General features: G+C 45.3%; 1 protein-coding gene across 3 annotated transcripts in view; it reads right to left on the bottom strand.

Annotated features, from left to right (window-relative positions):
• The window catches only part of LOC100114326, a 246,066-nt gene that overhangs the window by 30,724 nt on the left and 193,645 nt on the right, over window positions 1-21,697 (bottom strand). For all 3 annotated transcript variants that reach the window (XM_031929427.2, XM_031929430.1, XM_016986422.2), the window contains 4 exons: window positions 15,656-15,794; window positions 12,480-12,544; window positions 7,188-7,439; window positions 1,103-1,426 (listed from right to left, as the gene is read on the bottom strand). In XM_031929427.2, the coding sequence (XP_031785287.1) occupies window positions 1,103-1,426; window positions 7,188-7,439; window positions 12,480-12,544; window positions 15,656-15,794 (780 nt within the window). The remainder of the gene's footprint in view (window positions 1-1,102; window positions 1,427-7,187; window positions 7,440-12,479; window positions 12,545-15,655; window positions 15,795-21,697) is intronic.

The raw sequence follows: 21,697 nt of genomic DNA, 5'->3' as shown, positions 1-21,697 counted from the left end.
CTATTGCACACATAAGGGCAGAAGTAAATCAAAAAGATAGAAAGGCTGCGCGTGACACCAGCCAATCACGACGGTCTGAAGGATCTCGACTACGAAAAAAGAGTCGCACACACACCGCTCGCCGAATCGAATATCGCGGATAAACGCACGACCATATACACGTACACCTACACGTATGTACACATGCCATACATATATGCATAGTATCTCGGTGTATGTATAAATGCATAGAAACCGTTCGTTACGTTTCCATTGAAAAATTCCATGCATCCGGAAGTTTTTATGAAGCTGCCAACCGACTGCTGCAGCGTGTTTTTCTCTCCAAACGAGAACGCATATAGCTACAGAAGTCGTTTTGCAGATGAGCATATAACAACAACAATAACAACGAAATCTCTTTCTCTCGCGCGGCGGAATTTTTTTGCTGCTACTGGCGTTTCCTCGCTCGCGCACGCGGCAAAAATACAGCGTTTGTAATGCTTTTCGGGCAGCTCGTTATGTGTGCATTCTTCTCGTTGCTATTTTTTTGAGTCGGAGAGGAAATTTAAGGCCGAGAGAGAGAGAGAGAGAGAGAGAGAGAGAGAGAGAGAGAGAGAGAGAGAGAGACTGCTGCAAGGTGAGATATACTGCTGGTATGCAACGTGTCTTGAATTCGTGTAGTTTTTTTTCTGTGACTTTAGTATAAATACTACGATGAAAATGTATATCGTATTCAATAATGCACTGCCGTCTACGATGTACAGAAAGCTGTCTGGCAGTAGTTAAAATAAATTTTTATCATCAAATGTCAAATCTTTATTATCCCTGCGTATATTATTAAGGTAATTTTTTATTCAAATTCATCGGAAAACGTCGAGTGGTCGTCAACTCGATGATTTATGCATAGAATTCTATCATCGCGAATTCCTAACGTATCATAATATCATAATTTTTCTGACAACCGATAAATACTTGAAAACTCGTCAGGGGTAACTTTTTTAACTTAATAAAAGAATAAAAATATTAAACTAGTCTGCGATAACCAGCAAATATAAGACTATGAAATATATAAATTCTCTGAGCACTTCAAAAATAAACTGTATACAGAAACCGTTCCACCAACCTTTCGTCAGCGTCATAGTCCTCGATCCTTCCAGTGGGCTGAACAGCCCGTTGCACGTGGCATCTCCGCTCTGAGCGACCTTGTAGACCTCGGGTGATCCCTCGACATTGGGACCAGCAGCCGACATCTCGTGATCGAGGACACTGGCGATACCCAGAGCTGCGGCTGCAGCTCTGTTCAATCCCGCGACATTCTGGCCGCGCCTTTCGTAGACGAAGCAGCGGTAGCGGTCCTCGTTACTCAAGGAATGACCGTTGTGCAGACGGCCCACCAGGTAGCGGTTGCTGCCCTCCTTCCAGGTGGCCAGGCATTCGAGCTCCTCCACTGCAAATTAAAGCAAAAGTTTTGGCGCTGTTAATTCGACGATTCGAGAGCAGCGAAGCTTGATTCAGAAATTTAATTACTTTATACATCGTACACAATTTATGCTGAATTATATCTTGGCATAAGAGCCGCGCCTGAATTATTGCAATGAATATTCAGCTAAGCGTGACGCGAACCAAAATGTTCTCAGAAACTCGAGAATAATCAACGAGAAGCTCAAAATGTTTATCGGAAATTTGAGCGTGAATTGCGAAAACAGGAGCGCATACATGATGAATTCACGAGGAGAATATAATACGCTATCGCGATCATGCTGCGCAATACCCAATATTATATTCTTCAAAACCTGTTCTGACCCACATATATCGCTTGACACGCGGGTTCCCCACACTCCATTCAAATTTCCCGCCGCACACACACGGAATTCCCTCTCAATTCAACTTCCATTCCAGATCCACTCTTTATCTCTCCCTCAACATATAAAAGCACCTCGCTCAGCAGTCGAACAAAAAAAAGAAGGCGCAGCAGCAGCCCCTTAAACTTGCTTTGTAAGAGCTGCCGAGCTCCTCCTCCACGTTTTTCATTTCCTCCGCGTACACATAGCCAACGGCAGGCGCTTATCGCACGTACCTAAAATAATCGGGACGGCGCCAAAGTCGCGTCGTTCGATAACAACCGTAGAAAAGCCGGGGAGAAGAAAAAAAGCCTACTGTACGCGCGGCGTTCTTTTAAGCTCATTTCCTATGTATCAGATGGGATGCTGGTGGTGCGGGGACGAGAGAGCTAGCGGAGGCATCGATCGGTAAAATTTATACCGGGGAAAAATTTACTCGGCCGCCGCACCGCATGATAAAGTACCCCCCGAACCTTCGTTCGAGATTTATTTAACTTCGAGAAAAGCTCTTTCTGTGTATCCGCGAGCCGAGCTTTTTACGCCAAAGATGTACGGCGTGCGTTCGGACTTTTTAAACTGATGATTAAGGGAGATTCGGTATATACTATACCGAGCGATGACTGAGCGCTTTCTGAATCGCACGGGTTTTGGAAAAAAAATATAACATAATAATGCAGTGCTGCGTCGTAGTTTCGGCATTTTTCAGCGCGCGCCATACAGTGACAAAAAAAAACACCGGCGCGGAAGAAAACTTTTATTAAACCAAAAGAAAGGCGAAAGGGTAGCATTCCGCGCACGTGAACGCGGAATAAAATTTCATAAAGCCCCGGGAGCACATGTCATGAGCGCGTTACTCTCTCTCTCTCCTCTCCCTCTCTCTCTCTCTCTCTCTCTCTCTCTCACTCTTTTTTTCAGAAACGAGATATCTCGGCACTGCGTTCTTATACTCGGACTTTTCTTTGTGCTTCTGTTGGTCCGCGCGCGCGAGCGTAATCAAAAATGAAAAGCAAAGTTTGCGCAGCCGTAGCTTCGGCTTTTTAATACCGACTATTGCGCTTTCATGTGTTTATATACTGCATCGCTGTTTAGTCACGTTGTAAAATTCTGGGAAACTTTAATTAATCACCGGCATCGCAAACCTGCCTCGCATTTTTTCGTTGTATTCTAAAACGTCTGAAATTCCAAACCAAATCGCACGTATAAGCTCTGCAAGCTCAATTAACGCAAAGTAACAGCAGCAGCGGCGGCAGCAGGAGATCCCTCTCTAACGAAGTATTAAAAAAAGCTAGAACTGCGGGCGTTGTCTAATTAAGAAAACGGGAACTCGCCGTGCCTTCGAAATCGACTCGGCGATTCTCGATCCCCGGAAAACAGCGCACAGCGCGGCCAGCAACAATTATCGCGCGCCAAGAAGAAAGCCCGAAAGAAGTCGCGCGTGTAAGTGCGGCGATGCTATCGTTAAGCCGACCGCGGCGAATCTCATTCCGAGTCCATTTCACCGTCGAGAGATCCTGCGGGAGCCCTTTTCGTCGACTCTGCTTGGCTTTTCTAATGTGCTGGTGTGGGGGAGGGTTTCTCTTTTTTCTTTCAGTAGCTGCTTGCGGAGTTTTATTTTCGAAGAGGCGATGTGGGGGTTAGTTTTTCAAAGCGAGTTTTAATTCTTGGGATCGAAACGGATGGAGACAGAGAGCGAACATTTTTACGTTATTAATTTACGATATTGATTGTTAATTTGAATTTTCCGCAGTCGAATTGAAAAATTACGATTCTTTTATCGCCAGAGGAATACTTTCACGAGGCTATGAAAATAAATCCAGTCAGCAGCTATTCATTTAGTCCGAGTAAAATTATTGTTAGCCATTCATACGGTCTCCTCAAATATTAAAAAGCACGCCTGGACTCGCGCGCTCCTCTTACAGCAGCTGTAAAAAATATATTACGTCTCTCTCTCTCTCTCTCTCTCTCTCTCTCTCTCTCTCTCTCTCTCTCTCTCTCTCTCTCCCTCTTATCCATATCATAATGTAGTCCAATGTAAAAGAGAGAACATAATAAAGAACGAGGACCATAAACATTGAAACGCCCTCTCGGCGCTCTCGAGTCTTATGACCGTTTTTCCGCGGAGTTACGCCGACCTTTTGAAATTTCCAAAAGAGCGAGTGAAAAAAAAGGAAAGTAGGACTCGCGGAAGGAAAAGTCAGCGTAGCGCGGGACAGCAGACCGGAGGACTCGGGGAAAATTTTGCGCAAAAATTATTCGCCGTCCGGCTCTCACCCACTGGCCTCTAGTCTCCCGCCACGAAATAAAGAGGAATAAGATCGCGGTAAAGTGCATATATATATATATATATATATATATATATATATATATGTGTGTTATGACCGGGTTCGGATAATAAAAATAACAACACGTTATTTATGGAAAATCACTCTTGAACTCGGACTCTTTATTCAAACGTAAACACAACTGTTCTCAGCAGCTGACAGAACCAGACTGAACATAAACAACAACATCCGCGATGTCGTTGATCTCGTTACTAAGGTCGCTATGCGCGATTCTTGGTGTTCGAATCGCGCAACGTTCAGGCTCGGTCAGAACAATATATAGACATATGTACATAGCACTAAACTAATAAAATAACAGCGCGCGGACGAGACCTTAACTCCGGCCTCTTAAACTGCAAAAGTACTTTCGCGCTGCACTTTCCCCCGTTGATATATCTAAATCACATCCAGCGAAAAAGTTCCGCGCTGCTGCCTGCAGTGGTCGTCGTCCTTTTTCCGCTTCGCGCACTTCTTCGCTCGAAGACCGCCTTCTTCGCTTTTTTCTTCCTTCTATACTCCGCGAGAGTCCAGCAATTTGCGAGAGCGAAAAACGTGACGGCGCGAGCAGTCGACACGACGCTGTGAGCCATTGACGAGGAAAGCGGAAGCGTTTTCCGGACATTTTTCTCCGGCGATTTTTTTTTTAAGCTTTTCGAGCTTTTTTGCCGTACCGCGCGCGCGCAACTTCGTTAATTGAAGATCCGCGGAGAAGAGAATTTCTAATGGGCGCAGTGATTCGGGATTACGCGGTTTGGCCTCTTACGCCTCTCTAGAAACACGACGCTTTCGAGTTGAAAGAAAAAGGATTTTTGCGCATTGGAATCGTATGTAACAGTGTTACGCAAAGAGCACTTGTGTTGATATAAAGGGCTCTTTTCTAAGGATTCGAGCAATCTTTCGTTTCACAGAAACAATTATAATTTAATATTTTATTAGCCGTTGATACGGTCACGTGGTCAGCGTCAGATACAGCTAACGTGAACTTTTTTCTTCGTGATCTTGTGTAACTTTTAATTTTGAACGTTCTCCCTCGGAGGTCTTATGGCGACTGCCCTATTCTTATTAAATTGGCAATTAACCGATAAAAAGTTATATTACACGTTGATATAAAAGCACGATGAGACATCCGATATAATAGAATTGAGAACTTTCCCAACTAATGGCGGCCTACTCAGGCAGCGGTGAGTTATTTATTCTGACATAAAACTTTTCAAGTCTTGAAAAATTGGCTAAGAAATCGTACATCTGGCTTTTTAGATGTTTTTGAATTGTACCAAGCAAACATTTTAATCCTAGCTAAAAAGGCTAAGAGCAGTAAAATACATATATTCGAAAGACCTTTTTAAAGTTGCAACTCAAGAGCTTTCACGCAGAATTTTCATTTCGCGTACGTATGCTTTATTAAAAATACTTGCAAAGCCAGATTTACTGTTTATTCATGTCAGGGAACGCGAATTTTCAGCATTTTTGACAAATTGTACGCTTTTTTCAGTTGTTGTTAGGAACATTTGGTGGGAACGATCACTTCACTTTATTCTTGTAAAAATACTTTTATAGGTCAAAATGTACTATTGAATATGACGTAAGCTCAACGTGAATACCACATGGCATTGACAATACAAAAATGAAAGCGCTTTTCTGCTTATATAAAAGGATTAGGCTATAGTAATCTTCTCTACATTCATACAGGATTTAAAAGAGACCGCACTGATACACTGCAGTGATGCCAAACAAAAATTACTCGCGCTCTCGAAATAAATAAAACATTTTCAAAAATCCATCAACCACATGCTATACGTAGAGTCAAAGTAATATACAATTTAATTTTGCCGTTATCACTCGACAGTTTGCCAGACGTATAATCAAGTCCCTACTTGTTTGCTTGCGGAAACTGTGATTCGTCAGAATCGCGCTGTTGCTGCTGCTGCTGCAGCCGGCGAGCGATTCGGTCATTAATATAAGAGCGCGTCGGAAATCTGCGGCGATGATAATTTTCGCAGAACCACCGAGTGGATCATTAACTTTCTAGGCGACCCATTTACCGGCTTTCCATTCTGCTATAATAGCGAGCAAGCGCGCGTACGAATCGCCCAGAGCGGCACAGATAGCTTCGTTCCCTTATTTATTTTGCATCAATGCAGAGATTATACGATTTGTCGTTCGCTCATTCAATCTGAAAAATTGATTTATGATATTATATCCAGGTCTTTTTCGTTCATCAAATGTAGTACTGGATTCTCATTCTCTCTCACGTTTATTTTCAATATTTCAATGTAGCTCCAACACGGTTACATATAGCGCGCAGGCGCACGTGATTATTTCAATGGGGAAGTTGCTGCTTTATATTCAAAAGCGTAATCTCGTCATATTCAGAGAATCAGCGACCCCAAAAATTTCCGAAATAGAACTTTTTGGAGTCTCATTACTCGCTTGCACGGATTTACTCTGCGCATTCGTTTGTTTTCAATACACGCGGATGCGGGATAGAGATTGTACAAGGAACAAATTTAATTAATTTTCCTCATCCGCTGAAATTACTACGAACGAAAAATACGTTATATTTTTACGTGTGGTCGACGTGCTTATCTTCCTCGCTCGCTAAGTAAAATATAAACTATATCCGATGGCGGCGGAGTATAGAGAGGCAGGAGCATAAACACAAAGTTACCCTCGTCGTATAGAGTCGACACCGCAAGCTGACGCCCAGTCAATTAAACAGGTGTTTACCGGGTGTGTCGATCAATCGGCGATTCGATTTACAAATCGCGCATCTAATACGTACGTACGCACACCTCCGACGAATCGATTTTCTCCCACAGAAGCCGAGGGAGAGTCTGAAACTTCGCTCCTCCGCCTAGTCCTCGAACTATGTGTGCTTGTTCTTCGAGGCTAAGCAATTCCTGCGCGTTCTAGTTATAGCAGCATTCAAGCAGCGAATGCTAATCCCCATAGTTTATGGTAAACGTTGTAATAATCTAATTCGTTAATTTATTCGCGTTTTTTTTAAACGTTAACGAAGAGTAGGTATTTCTGTTAAAAGACTCACCTGTGCTTTCAGAAGCCGGTACATCAGGACACGCCTGGTACTTGAAGAGCAGCTTGCTCTCGTCGGTGCAGGTCTCGACGTTGCTCTGCGGACTGAAGCACCTCCCATGGCCACGATTGTAAGTGAAGGTCATCGGTGCGTGGAACGGACAGGGCACCGATGTCGCCTCCTCCCGGAACATCGAGAAGAGCAGCGCGTCACCGGTTATGTAGCTGCACAACGCTGCCAGGGTGTTCCTGCTGTGGCAGTAGGCTGAAAGCAGACATTCATGCGTCAGTCATCGACCAGTATTATTGGGCGAAGGATCAAGAATGCTTTGTTATTTTTTTGTTATCCATGGGCTTGCGTGTCTGACACGTATTATATATACACCCGTTCGATACTACTTGCGCGGATAGTAAAAATTGAAAGCTTGACCAAGATCGTCATAGGTTAAATATTCATGATCCAACAGTTCTTAATACGATTCAAGCATCGGTTAGAGAAAAAACGAAACGTCAACGTGACTTTCCACTTTTATTCCTTTGAAAACTTTGTTCTTCGATTAAACCGACGTGCGTACAGCCATAAAAATAACTTGCGGAAATAGTTTAAAAATTATTAAAACGCTCGTCGGCACCGCCGCACCGCCGCCGCTACGACGACGTCGGAGAGCGTTTTATCGATAATAAAAGCCATAAATCACTTTTCTCTCTCTCTCTCTCTCTCTCTCTCTCTCTCTCTCTTTCGCTCGCTCGCCGGCTAGAGAAAAGGAAAGCACAGAGACAGGTTTTTAATCATTTAAGAAACTCGATACTTCGCATCGTTAATCACGCGTGAATTATCGTTTCGGAGAAAGGCGCCGACCTTCATTTCAGTTCCCGCCTGTCAGGCGCTCAGTTGTATCTATTGCGAAAGGGCGTCGTCGGCCGCTCTTTTCTCGCAACTTTTTCCCAAATGCTTCGCACTCATTTGCCTAACTCCCAGCGGTAAACTCTCGCGAATGTTGCCTCGTTAATCATACGCCTACCGCTTTCGAAGTACATTGCATCGCTGTTGATTTTTCACCCAGTCAACGTTATTGTGGAAAAGAAAAGAAGTCGAAAAAACTCGAGGAATCGAGCTAAAAGTATTTACTCCGAAATGAGAAGCATCAGCCAATAGGAAAACAAAAAAATCCAATAACCCAAAACTCTTAATGCACTCGCCTTCCTCGCTCGTCCGAAAACTAGCAATCTCGGCCACGCGCTCGATCGGCTGAAAAACCACTATCCCCGAAAAAGTTGTGTTTTTCTCCTTCCCCTCGCTTTCCCTGCCCCTTTAGCGATGCAGCAGCAGCTGTCGCGCGGCTCTTTTTTCGCTCGTCCCGTGTGTGCGTTTGCGGTATGACGCTGGGCAGATTAAAAGCCGATAGCAGAAAAAGGGAGAGAGGAACGAGGAGGACCGGGAGACTTTGACAAATCGTCGGAAAATGCACAGGCGCGCGCTGGATAACGGACTCGAGGCTATATCTTGTCTCGCTAGTTCTCTCTCTCTCTCTCTCTCTCTCTCTCTCTCTCTCTCTCTCTCTCTCATCTTTGTCTTCTCTCCGGGGAGTCGAGCTGAGAGATAGCATTTGCATTAGATTCGCCGGGACGACCGACTGCTGCACGGGCGAGTTTTTCATTTAGTATAAATTTTCCGTTTCGCGACTGTGTATTAAAGTTCTTATCAACTCGGACGTGAATGTTTGATGCTGGAGAGCGCGTAGATCGATAAGGCTTGGCGCGAGCGCGCTGCGTGCGGGAAAAAGTTTTGCAAGTTTATACACACATGGGCAGACGATGAATGTGGAGCATTCGCGAGATGGAGTGGCCAACTTTTCAACGAAAATTTCCGAAACTTGGATGGAAAATTTTCAAAATCCAAACTCGTAGCAACGAGCAGAACGATTTCCCCAACGAGAACAACTACTACCGCGTGTCTCTGAAATATGTTTATTAAAGAGCGCGCTTGACAAACGATCGGCCGAAAAAGAACGCAAAACATCGATGTTCGACCCGGGTTAAAATTTTGGTTATGCCTCGACTAAAAAGCTTCTCCGCTATCATCCTCCTCCTCCTTCTCCTCTTCTTCTTCTTCTTCCTGCGGCAAGCTAGCTCTAGCAAGATTTACGGCCGCCGAGGCGAAGGCTTTTATGCATAAGAGTTCTCCCTCTCCTTCTTCTGCAGCAGGGCTATCCAAAGAATTCTCGCGATCCTCCGTGCAAAATTTCATCTCGCTCGCGCGCGCGCGCTCAGAGGGAATTCCGAGGACGACGCTGCGCACCTCCTGTGTATGGTTTATAAAGGGGGCCAGCGGTTTTGCGTTTTCACGCGCGGAGTGGGAGAGGGATACTGAATTATTCGCGGAGCTGGTGGGGAGGGTGGTCGGCGAGCAGAAGAGTTTTGCAAATTTTCCGGGAATAAATAAGGATTTGGATTATTCAGAGTGAGCTGGGATTTAAATAAATCAGGTTGTAACGATGTCTCGACTGCTGGGATGTCAAATTGACGGGGGATTCTTATTTATAAAAGCTTGCGCGCTTTCGGATGGGTTTTATCGAACGGCCTGTATCGAATTATCGTAAAAATGAATTTCGCGCTTGAAATATGTAAAGTGATCTGGCTTGGAATTCATTCGCGACTTTGATATCAAATAAAAGCTTATAAATAAATATCGAATAAAAGCTCGTCATCGGAACGCATCGATTTTTATATAAGCAAGCAACAGTTCCCAAAAGCTACTCAACGTTATCATTTAATTTTATGAGAAAACATTTTCATTTAAAATTATGAATGTAGCGTACCGAAGTATGCGAAATTATAGCAAGCGTAACGGCGCGTGTATCGCGTGCTCTAATTAATGGTACCCCTTCTGCCTCTCTCTATCTCTCTCTCTCTCTCTCTCTCTCTCTCTCTCTCTCTCTCTCTCTCTCTCTCTCTCTCTCTCTCTCTCACTCTCTCTCTCGCGAGCGCGCGTGCACCCTTCGCACACTAGGTTTATCGTTTTCCTTCTGAATGCATTAAACAATGGGCAATACATAAGCATTTAAATTTCATTTCCGCGCTGAATAAACACTCGGCTCGATCGCAGTGAAAAAGAGCCAGCAGTGGCACACAAAATACTCTCTAGGCGCCGGAACACGAACATCACATTCAGAAGTTAATTTAAAAACGCTACCGTCATAATGATGTTTTTATCTCTGCGAAATGGTTTTACTATGCTCTCCCGCTCTTTCGCTGGCCCGCTTTATAATGCCCTTTTAAAATCTCTCGTGGTGGGCTTCTTTTTTTTCATACATCGCTGTAGTGGTATATAATGCGCCAGTGTTTTGACCTCGTTTCGTCATATTGTGCGCTGGGTGTGCACGTAAGCGTCTGCTAGTCTTTTTTCGTGCCCGAGTTTTACACTTCTTGCGCGTGTACCTGTACTAAATATGGTTTATTAATGCAATGACATAGCAGCGAATCTATTTTGGACGCTGTGCTAGTTAGTATAGCTTTATGGCATGCTCGCGTTGTATTCGGATGAGCCGAGATGATGTAGACAAAATACATTCTACCTATTGGACAGATTCATTTTTAATTTTCAATCGAATCCTGCTGGGTTAATTCTTTAGAGCTTATTCGCGGAGGTAACAATCTATTGGAGGTAATTGATGTTTTCGATCAGGGAAAGTTAATTATTGCAGGGACGAGATCAGCGAATATTGGACATTATTCCTTGATCGAATAATACAAATATTCAATATTTGAAAAGAAATCAATGTATCGACATTGAAAATGAATGGATAAACATCTTTTTGTAGGTACTTCTAAATAATTTACAGTAAGTATTTTAACGACTACATTCCGTTACAGCTTATTGCATTAGCTTATGAATAATGTATATCATCAAGCCGTACATAAAAAGTAAGTAAACATAAAATCGTGGTATTTGAAACTTAGTGGTTGCGATCTATACGTGTTAGGCACCGAATACAGTGGCAGGGAATTAGTTTTTTAGTTTTAGGCTGATGCTGCTTTGTTTTAATGTGCTTATTTAAGTGTACGTGCGGTAACACATACTCAAACAAGTCGTTAGGTCGGGCGATACAAGACCTTTAAACGCTCGAACTCTCCGTTTTGAGAAAGTAGGTTAATTGTGTTTAAGGTTTTGGTATAACTCTGTGGAGTCAACTCTGACGATCGAGTTTAGATGAAAACCGTTGCCAACGACGTTATCGCAGGTGATTTGATTATGTAACGCAATGCTAATGCCAAAATATTATTTTTGAGTGATTATCATTTATTAAATCATGATTCTATGCAAAAGTGGTTCAGTCTTAGATTAATATTAATACTTTCATTTCGAGGTGATAGGATTATTTTCATTCTGTAAAATTTTGAAGTAAATACATTTTCATCATTTTATTCTTAATCATCAGGAACGACACATTTCATTCAGTCGGAAAGTTTGTATCAATATAGTACGTTGCATTCGAAATTCGAATTATCCATCGAACAAATTAAATTAATAATAAGTAATCGTATTTAAAAGGTTGATTGACTTTATTTTATAATGAACTCCCAGTTGTACTCTACATTTATCATTAGATTTTGTAAACTGACATGACGTTCATTTCACGGTGACTATTAACACCGATTCATTGTTTACCGTCAAAATATAAGTAGATTCGAGTGTTGAATCTTAAAAACTATAATCGTCAATCTGGAAAATAAACCGACAAATACGATTTTAATTTTAATATTTTCCGTAACGTCAACGCTTACGTCTATCTCTCACTACCGCCGATGTTATATCCAATCTTCCAAATCAAAAACTCGATTTATTAATTCACCACACAAGAGCATCTCTACCCACGTACCGCCATTAGCAATTCAAAAAGTTTTTCGCCACGAATGACGCGCGCGTCTCGGTCAACGGGGTCGTTAACTTTCTCTCCCCTAAAATAATTACGTCTCCGCACACGGACACACACACAGAGTAGCCGAAAGCTTCGATTCGTCAAAAGCCTCGAGCATGTGATGAGTGGCCTGAGCTTTTAATTAACGATCCGCCCCCTAATTAAGAGACGACCACGGCAGCAGAGTGGGACAAAGCGAGCAACTTCATGAATTTTGAGTTTTAGAGTCGACGACCCTGGCTGCGTTATATCTTGTGAAAAATTAAGTCGGGTTTACGACCTGCACATCAGGGGTGTACTAAATTTGGCAGGGAGAGGAACGGAGAATTCGTAAGTTTGTCTGATTTGATTAGATGGATCTTGTATGAATTACATGCTATACTCACTCTCTTTGTACTGCAGCACGTTAGAGTGTTTCTCGTGGATGACGACGCATCGATAGCAGGATTTCCTGAAACAGAGACATAATCCGATAAATCATCTGCTTCGTAAAAGCGTATTTTCACTACAATCTTGTGACTACAACGTTTATATCTATACGCAAAATGAATCGCAGCGATTCCTCGAAAGATTTTGCAAAGGTTTACGCAAATAAACGACCTTTCCATTGCCGAGAGCGCAACGATCTCCGCTGGTATGTCCCGATGAAAACGTACAATCGACCTCACATCCCTTCCACGCTCACTGGTGGCAATTTTGTTTGCGGTGTGATAAAATCGATTCGGTTTTTTCTGTCTCCCGGCCACGTGCGATCCTCTCTACATTTTATCTTTGCTTTTTTTTTGGCATGGACTCACTTTCTTTTCGAGCGGCAATGCGCATATATTCTTTTGTCCCATCTGATACGAGCTTTTTTTCGGGTGGAATCGTCGCTCGCTGAAACAATGGTTTTTCGATCTTTCCACTACCGCGTTTTCGAAAACAAGATTTGTGACTCGTTTGCGCTCGCATGATTTTTTGTTTGTTGCTTTCAGGGACGTTTGTCTTTGTGCTTTATCTCACGGAGGGCTATTATGCGGTTTGCTCTACACTTTCGTATCTAGCTGTTATTAATTCTCTTCGTTCTACGCTATCTTTCAACGAATAAAAATAAAGTCTTCACTGTCTATCACTGCTCACTTGCAAGTCCTCTCCATCTCGACGAAATAATAAATACCCCTTCTCTCGCAAGCCATGCGCCACTCTTGCGCGCGCTCGTGTATCCCGTTCCTCTGTGTGTACAGCTACAGCTAGTATAAGCAAGGACCCTCAATGTATAATGAAATTCGCTGGCGCCGGTTTCGCTGGCACTGATTTCGAGCTCACGCGCGAGAAAACACAATGAGCAGCTTCTCGCGAGCTTCGCGCGCCGGGAATCAATTATCCAGATTAACGTGAGCGCGCGCGCGTTCAGAGCCCAGAATTCAATCGGCATCACTCGACTCGCTCTTTGTGCGTCTGTCTGCAATCTCTGCTGTATGTGTGCGCGCGCAAGGAAAGGTCTACAACGAGGCCCTGTTATGTCTTTTTCGAGGTCTCTCCCGAAAGAGATGTTTGTTATAGCCCTTGGCTAGATGAATTGTAAGTAATTACGATTTTTTTGGGAAAGTCGAATGTTTTTTTCGGACCTAGAGTAATAAATTGGTTGCAGCCGATTCGTGGAAGCCGACTCTCGTGCACGACATTTTTTCTCTCGGTTACAAATAAAGTATCGATCCTGCACGTTGGCAAAAAACACGGAGGCGAGTGGAGCATTCCAATTACCAGCGAGAATATTTCATTTTTACTAATCAAGCTCTATCCTTCAGCGTTCGCTCTATTAATTAATAAACACCTTTTTTTTCATCGATTAGCTAAAAATTGTTGGCTCGCTCCGAATCTAAAAAAAACGGAAAAGTTTTCGCTGTTAATTGGAGAACATTGTGCGCTGATGATTGACGCTTTAATTATACGTTATTTTGCCCCGGTATAGAGACAAAAAATATACGAACGGCGAAAGCTCTCCATTTTCAGACAACTAGTAATTTATCCGCAAACGTCTCCCATTTAACCGCGGCCTAATACGCAGCAGTGGGGCGCGCATGGATTCCTCTCTAATATGCGCGTAGAGAAGAGGAAACGAGAAAGCCTGCAGAAAAAGTAGATCAAGTCGGCGTCCGGTCGGACGAGGAGAGAAAAGAGGAAAAGTCGACACGCACATGCAGAATTCCAATGGTTGATTTCCGTTTTTAATCAGTCCGCTGCAGCGAATCGCTCGAGGGCCTCTTTCCCTCTCTCACTCCCACGTAGAAATGAGCTCGAGTTCGTTGCTCGTCACTTTCAGCCCCGTAAGAACACGAGAGAGTGCAGAGAGCGTAAAAAGGGCAGAGCGCGCGGCGATGAGCTCTGGTATAAGCCGTGTGTGCAGGCGCGCGTGTGTGTACGTGTCGATGGAAAGAGACAAAGACGTGGAAAAATCGAACGCGACTGAGGCGAGGAAATAATTAGTATTTTCGCGCGTCGCCGCGTTAACGATCAATCCCGAGGCTTGATATGCCGTGACTGCAGATGCTTCGCGATTGGCTTTAGCTTTTTTCTTCTTCCCTGTATTTTGCTTTGATGCCGCAGCAGCGCCGAAGAGTTTTTTACCCCGTTTTGGTTATCAGTCAAATGAAATTTGCTTTTAGTTCGATCACATATTCTCGCGATACTTGTAGAACGTGATAAAATTGCACATTACGCGAAATTGCGAAAAGAGCGTAATATCGCGACATTTCTCTTCGGCCGCGTCGTCGGGGAGCTTTTAATAGAAAAATACCAGAGACGACGTATTACCGATTTCCGCGAAGAAGATCGCTACAAGCTCGTCGCCCGCGCACTTTGAAGCGTACATATAGCCATCGCAGCCGCGCTCGTCAACAATAAATCGGCGAAATTGAAAAAGATAGCTCGTCTCTCGCCGCAAGACGGGAAAAAGGGCGCGACAACGACGACGATACAAGCTCTGCCAGCGCAGCAGTACCCTTTGACGAATTCCCGATAAAAGACGGCGAGCTGCTGTCACGTCACAAAGACGCGTCACGCGCGTGAAATTCTCATCGTCTCGGCTACTAGAAGAAGACGTGTGCGCTAGGGAAAATCGCAAGACGCGCCGATTACTCTCCTTTGGTTGGCTGCGAGAGAAAAATCTCGGGGGTTTATACCGGCGCGCAATCGGTTGATCGCTTTGTGCAAGAACAACAGGCGAGACCGAAAGCCGAAGCGACTTTTAATCCGCCGTAGCTCCGGGCGAACCAAGTCGAATTTCCAGTCGAACGACTGAGACGCTGAGGCGACGGAGATGGCGATGTTCCAAGGGTGGAACTTTTTCTCTGGGGTTTCGCTCTTTTTTTCGGGGCGCCGATGACTTCGTCTTTCGAAATCGCGTTTCATTATTTCTCGAAACGAATGCTTCACTCGTGCGTTTCCAGGAACATATATTCTGAGAAAAACTGGAAGGCCTGTACAACAGCATTACTTTCGACTCGGGGATTATTTCCTGCTCGGGCGATCCTGTCGCCCGATACGGGCGTTTGACGAGAAAGCAATTGGAAAGTTTACTTACTCGTTTACCAGGAGAAACTTATCGCCCTCGTTCTGGAGGCAGGTTCCCTTGCTCGAGAGGATGTTCTTCGATATGAGTATCGATTGCCGCACGCCGCTCTGGAACCACATGCCTTCCCACCTCGATGGAAACGTGCATTCTGAAAAAGAAAGGGAAAAGTAATCTTAGACGATTCGTTCTACGTAAACAGTGCATTTTTACCATCGCAAATTCGCATTGTTCGCGTATTATACGTCTCCGCATAAAATATGTATCACCTAGCACGGTTTGATTCTCGCGCCTCTTGATGACGAGTTAATTATGGCGCGCCAAGAAAAGAAAGAGCGCATGCGTAAGCCCTTCTGCGGTCTGAGATCGATTAGTGCACGCGAGAGCGTCAGATTCGTTTCGGCATCGATCGAGAGCAGTGTGATCCGAAGCCTACCTCTATTCTCGTGTAGCTTTTGTATTGTGCCTGTAGTAATCGCTGTAATTTGAATTATATTTGTTATTGAATCACTCCCTTATTTCTATAATTCGTGTAAATAAAGTGCCTGTAATTCCGTGTGGGCGAGACACAAGCGTGCTGTTATCGCATAGCGAATCTTCGCTATAGGTCCCGGTCGCGACGACTCGACGAGTCGTCTCAATTCGTTCACGGAGCGAGGGCTGGACCCGTTCCCGAGACGTCGGGGCCCTGTGACGTGCTGGGCGTTGCCACCCCGGGATATCTCCATCTTCTCGATCGACAATCTACCCAGAAGAGAGGGTGGTCCGTCACGTACAGCGTACCGATATTTGCGATTTGCGGCGTTATTGTAGGGGCTGATCCCCGAAATATTAGGTAAGCGAGCGCTCTGTAAATATAAGGATCGATTATCCACTGCGTAAGTTAAATTAGATAATAAGTTTTGACTTTTGTATTTATGCTTACATAAATTCATTAATTTACTTGATCAATAAATAATTTCTATTTCACTAGCTTGCTCAGGCTTTTCCCTCTATTCCGTGAGGGTTTGTATGCCTAAGCAAGTTACTGTTTATATTTAGTTTAACCGCGAAATTGTTGCATTTTTTTAATTTAAGAACCCGACTACTCATTCCTTTTCCCACTTCCTTCATAAATGTAATTTGACTGTTTTCACGCATAGTGCCGCGAAGAGCAACAGCTCAAAGGACTCCGAGTGTCATTTGAAGGCGAGTGCATCGAATGCTCCCGCGTATCAGTATATCCGAGAAAGAGAGACAAATTATGCGAGTAGCGAGGGGATGAGGAAGTGCACAGGGTGAAATGGGAATTCGCCAGATGATTTCGCGCGATCGCGATGCATTCGCTGAATTCCCGACAAGACGCGCCGCGCCGCTGCCGCTGCTATACATCGACTCTCCTGATTTTCATCATTCGTCGACGCCGGTGGAGGGAGGCCGAAGAATTTTCTCATAAGTCCGATGTTTTATTGTATCAATTAAGTGCATTCCCTCGCGGCTGATAGCCGGACGTTAATATAACGGAGGAATGTTGTTTCTTCCGCGCGGATTATCCGTATACGTATATAACAGCTTTGTCGAGATCGACTGCGCGCATAATAACGATATTCCACTAGGATCCTAAAAATAATCGTCTGTATACGGAATACACGTGATGGTAACAAATAGCTTCTTTCTTTATCGCGGCCCTCTCGCGCTAGCACTGAAAACGTTCGCAATCCCTCGCGTTGATATGCAAACGAGAGAGAGAGAGCTCGCCGGTATTTTGTCGCGGCCTCGTTTCCACTCTCGCGCACATCACGCTCCCGATATTTACGTCGATAGTTTGTACTCGCACGCGAGGAAGGAAGCGAGCGATTCGTCCTGTCGACGGGGGGTAGAGGAGATGCTGCTTGACCCCTGCGGCGCTCTGTACAGTGCTGCTACTGCACAGCGCGCGCGGGATTAAAGCGCGATGGATTCACGCGATTTTTCGTTACGAGTCTAATTTATCCGCTGCTTCGCTCGTTTGGATTGGGGTTACGCTCACGTGGCTCGGATTTCAGTTAAACCGTCGACTTGCTTTCCAAAACTTTTTTTCGAAACGTGCAGCGTTCGCTAGCGGTAAATAACTGATTCGCATTCGATCGCGTTTTAGAAACGAAGACCAGTCCATCGCGAGCCGAAAAAGCTCCCGCCACCAGTGTGTCCTGCAGCAACAACGTTTCGCGCACTCGGTTATATCCCCCCGCGCAATAAACTGCAGCTAGCGCGCGAGCCCTCGCCGCCGCGATATTTCCGGGCCGACTATACGCAGGCGTGCTTCACTGGTTCCGTCAACCAGCGCGCGCAAAAGGAATCACCGGCACAGAGAGAGAGAGAGAGAGAGAGAGAGAGAGAGAGAGAGAGAGAGAGAGAGAGAGAGAGGGAGAGGGAGCGATTAGTGCTCGCTGTAGAACGAAATCAACACGGGATAGCCCGTCGCGTTATGCTCCGGCATTTATTTATTCCTCTGCGGTTGGCATGAGCCGATCTCTTCGCTGCCTATATACCCTTAATATACACACATCCACGGGAGAGAGAGAGAGAGAGAGAGAGAGAGAGAGGCGCATTAAACTCGTGGTTGGCGCGGCCGCGCACATATACGCGGGGGAAGGAAAAATCATTCGCCGACGGCTCGTAAAACCTTTACGGCCCACTCCCGGCCGTCTGCGCGGATCTGGATTAGTTTCTGATTTCCATATTAGATATCGAGGAGAGAGAGTGGACGAAAAAAACCTGGACGCGACGTACAAAAAGGTAATACTTTTTTTTTTGAGATGTCGCGTGACAAAGAACGTTTCGCCTGTCGGGCAGGACATAACAAATGGCGTCGCGCCACTTTCAGCCATAAAATACATTTCGTCCAAACCGGTTTGACACCGAGGAATCAATTTCTGTCGAGTATCCGCTGCAGTATACGCTAGAGCCAGATGCAAATTTTCCTCTCTTTTTTTTGCATTCGCCTACACACTCTCCGTACGCTGCGCGCGCGCGCACAGCCGAAACTGTTATCCCGTTAATAACGCGAGCCGATGTATGCAGTTGCGGCATTTATAATATTATGTCACAAACAAAAAGGAGACAGAGTCGAAAGCAAAAAAGTAGACGACGGGACTCGAACTCGCGGACCCGAGAGCCGGAGGCCTGTGCTCTAACCACTGAGCTAACGTCTACGATGCATTCGGACGCTATGCATCGTAGTACGGCTCGGCGGACTCTTATCGTTGACTCGTCTTCGCTGCTCGCGTTGCAGACGTGTGCGTCTGTGACAATTATTGCAGCTATGCACGAAAGCGAGCGCGCGCAAGCTCTGTATAATCGATTTCGCGTGACCCCGTTTTTTCGCGCTCGCGAGCCGGTGATTAGTCCTCCACGTCGTCCGTGAATTATGCGAGTGAGCGAGGATTTCGGCGGAGGACGAATTCATTGCCCGAGAGAGGGAAGAGCGCGCGAGGATATAAAACATTCGCGGATTAACTCTCGCGCAAGTTTTTAGGCGCGAGGAATTAATTTCTCGCCCGCTCGCAAGCTCGCTGGAGGAATTTTTTAATAACTTTTTCCTCGAAGTGTAGTGCGCACAATCGAGAGCGTTCGTAGATAAGAGAGCTGGGAGAGAGAGAAAAAACTTTCATACTTTCACATTCAGAATAAAGCTCTCCAGGCCGGCCGGTGAAGGAGGAACTTTATCGAGTATATGAACTACATGGCGCCAGAGCGCGGGGCTCTCTCTCTCTCTCTCTCTCTCTCTCTCTCTCTCGAAGAAATATTTTTGCCCCCCTCCGAACTCGTTGCCGAGTAAATATATAAGAGAGGGAGGGAGAGAGAGAGCGGAAGAGAGCCGAGGGGCGAAAAACTCAGCGCGGACCCCCGAAACTTTTCCACACGCCCCTACGGCTTATATCATCGCCGGAGCGAGCGGCTCGCCGTAAATTCGAACAATGAAGTCGCTCGCTCTTTTCGGAGGGCTGAGAGAGAGCGAGAGAAAGAGAGACTAAGCGAGAAAAGACTCTCGCAATTAAAGTCAGGTGTGAGAGAGGACGGAATGTCGAGTGCGTGACTCTCTCTCTCCCTCTCTCTCTCACTCTCTCTCTCTCTCTCTCTCACTCTCGTGTAAATTGCGGCGAATTTGAGAAAGCTAGACGAGGGACGAGCAAGTCGAGGATTTTTGCGGAACTCTATTATTTGCGTTTGCCGTAATTTGGAGAGACGGTCTTTGATCTTTGTTTACTGCCGAGCCGACGATGCAGGGAGAAGAAAACAAAAAGTTGAAGTACTTGTACACTCCGTACGTGGTACATATAACGTTCCATTATCAAAAAATTTACCATCGAACTCTACGTCCACTTAACCTTCCGATCTTCAAACGCCTCTCCCTTTCATTTCGCTCTCAATCCCTCTCGCTAAAATTCTTCTCACCCCTGCCAGTCATCACCCGACGTATTATTCTCCTCTCTCTCTCGCTTTATATACGCAACCCCTTAACGAGGCCAGGGACCCGCAAAGACCGTAATTCAGCGCCGCCGAAATTTCTTGATTAAGACGCCGTCGCGCGATTATTCGCCCCGCCAACACGAGCTATTTTTCATCGCGCACAATAACGCACCGCTGCGCCTTTTTCCCATTATACGAGAGTGCGCCGACGGGAAAAAAAGAAATTCCGGGGGATAATCAGAGAAATGCTAATGGTCTTTTGATACTCTGCGGCGTGGTGTTGTTGTGCGTCGGTGATACGCAAGCAGTATATAGTAGCGGGAGAGATTTATACTTCGCATATACAGCTTCTCTTGCGCGTCGGTTTTAATTTGAACGCGGGGCGCAAGCAAGGAGGTGCGAATTGATGGATGACGAAGTAATTATATCCCCCGCCTGCTTCGGTATGCGCGCGAGCGACGCAGGGAGAGTCGGTTGTAAATAAAGTCGGGATTGTTTGTTGAGGACGGCTGCTGTTAGAAGGGTGAGAGAGAGAGAGAGAGAGAGAGAGAGAGAGAGAGAGAGAGAGAGAGAGAGAGAGATGACTATAACAAAGTTTCGCTCGCGCGAGAGCCAAGAATTTGCCCGCTGCCTTAATTATACCACTGTGTAAAGGGCTGAGGTACAGTGTATAAGAAAGAGAGAGAGAGAGAGAGAGAGAGAGAGAGAGAGAGAGAGAGAGAGAGAGAGAGAGAGACACAGGAGGAACTGCGCTGCTGTGTGTATATACATCTCGCGGCGAATGATGTTAATCTTCCCTCCCGAGGGACTTACTTTTTTTATTGCCTCTCGTTATTAAAGGGGTTCACCATTGGCCGCGCGCAGCTCGCTCTCACGCTCTCCCTCTTTCGGCCTGACTTCGACCTCTAAAATTACGAAACTACTTACTTTACTGCCTTATCGTAAAGACTGGCGGCGAAACAACTTCAGCCGCGGCTGCTTGGAAATTTTGCCGCTGCTTTAAAGTGCCTTTGATTCTTTATTCCCCGCGGCCCCACCGTAACGTATGCGCTAGCTGCTGCACCATAATCAGACTTCCGGGTGTAATTAATTGAGGGAGAGAGAGAGAGGGGGGGGGGGAGTTTCGCACAATTTCAGCGATAATACGAAACGACGCGCCAAAAAAGGCTTCTATTAAGCGGGCTAAAAATTTACGGATTCGAGCGAAATACTCGAATTTTAAAGTGCGCGCGCATTATAACGATTATCGATAAGTGCAACGCACGAATGGAATTCGGCGATGAGTAGAGAGTATCGGTTATAGGGGAAGGGGGGGGGGGGGAGAGCTTCAATGCAAATTTTAACGATCATTTTTACATCCGCAATCGGATCGCGGAGGGTATAATTATGAGCCGCGGGGCTAGGCGTTGCTAATGAGTTTCTTTTTTATGCAACGGCTGTCGGCGTTCGATCGGAACTGGAGTTTGAGTTCGATATCCTGTCGAGGGATATAATAGAAAAAATTATCACTCGCTAATGAGCTCTTCATCGCGGCCGGTAATGAGCTGACGTATTCCTCGGCTAAACGATCCTAATTAGACGCTCAAAAACTCGTCGGTTCTCCAGCTATACTATACCGAAAAT

This window comes from Nasonia vitripennis, chromosome 1 (genome assembly GCF_009193385.2).
Source record: "Nasonia vitripennis strain AsymCx chromosome 1, Nvit_psr_1.1, whole genome shotgun sequence".
NCBI classification, from domain to species: domain Eukaryota; kingdom Metazoa; phylum Arthropoda; class Insecta; order Hymenoptera; family Pteromalidae; genus Nasonia; species Nasonia vitripennis.
The sequence above is the reverse complement of the archived record's forward strand: the minus strand, read 5'-3'. Positions and strand labels throughout refer to the sequence as shown.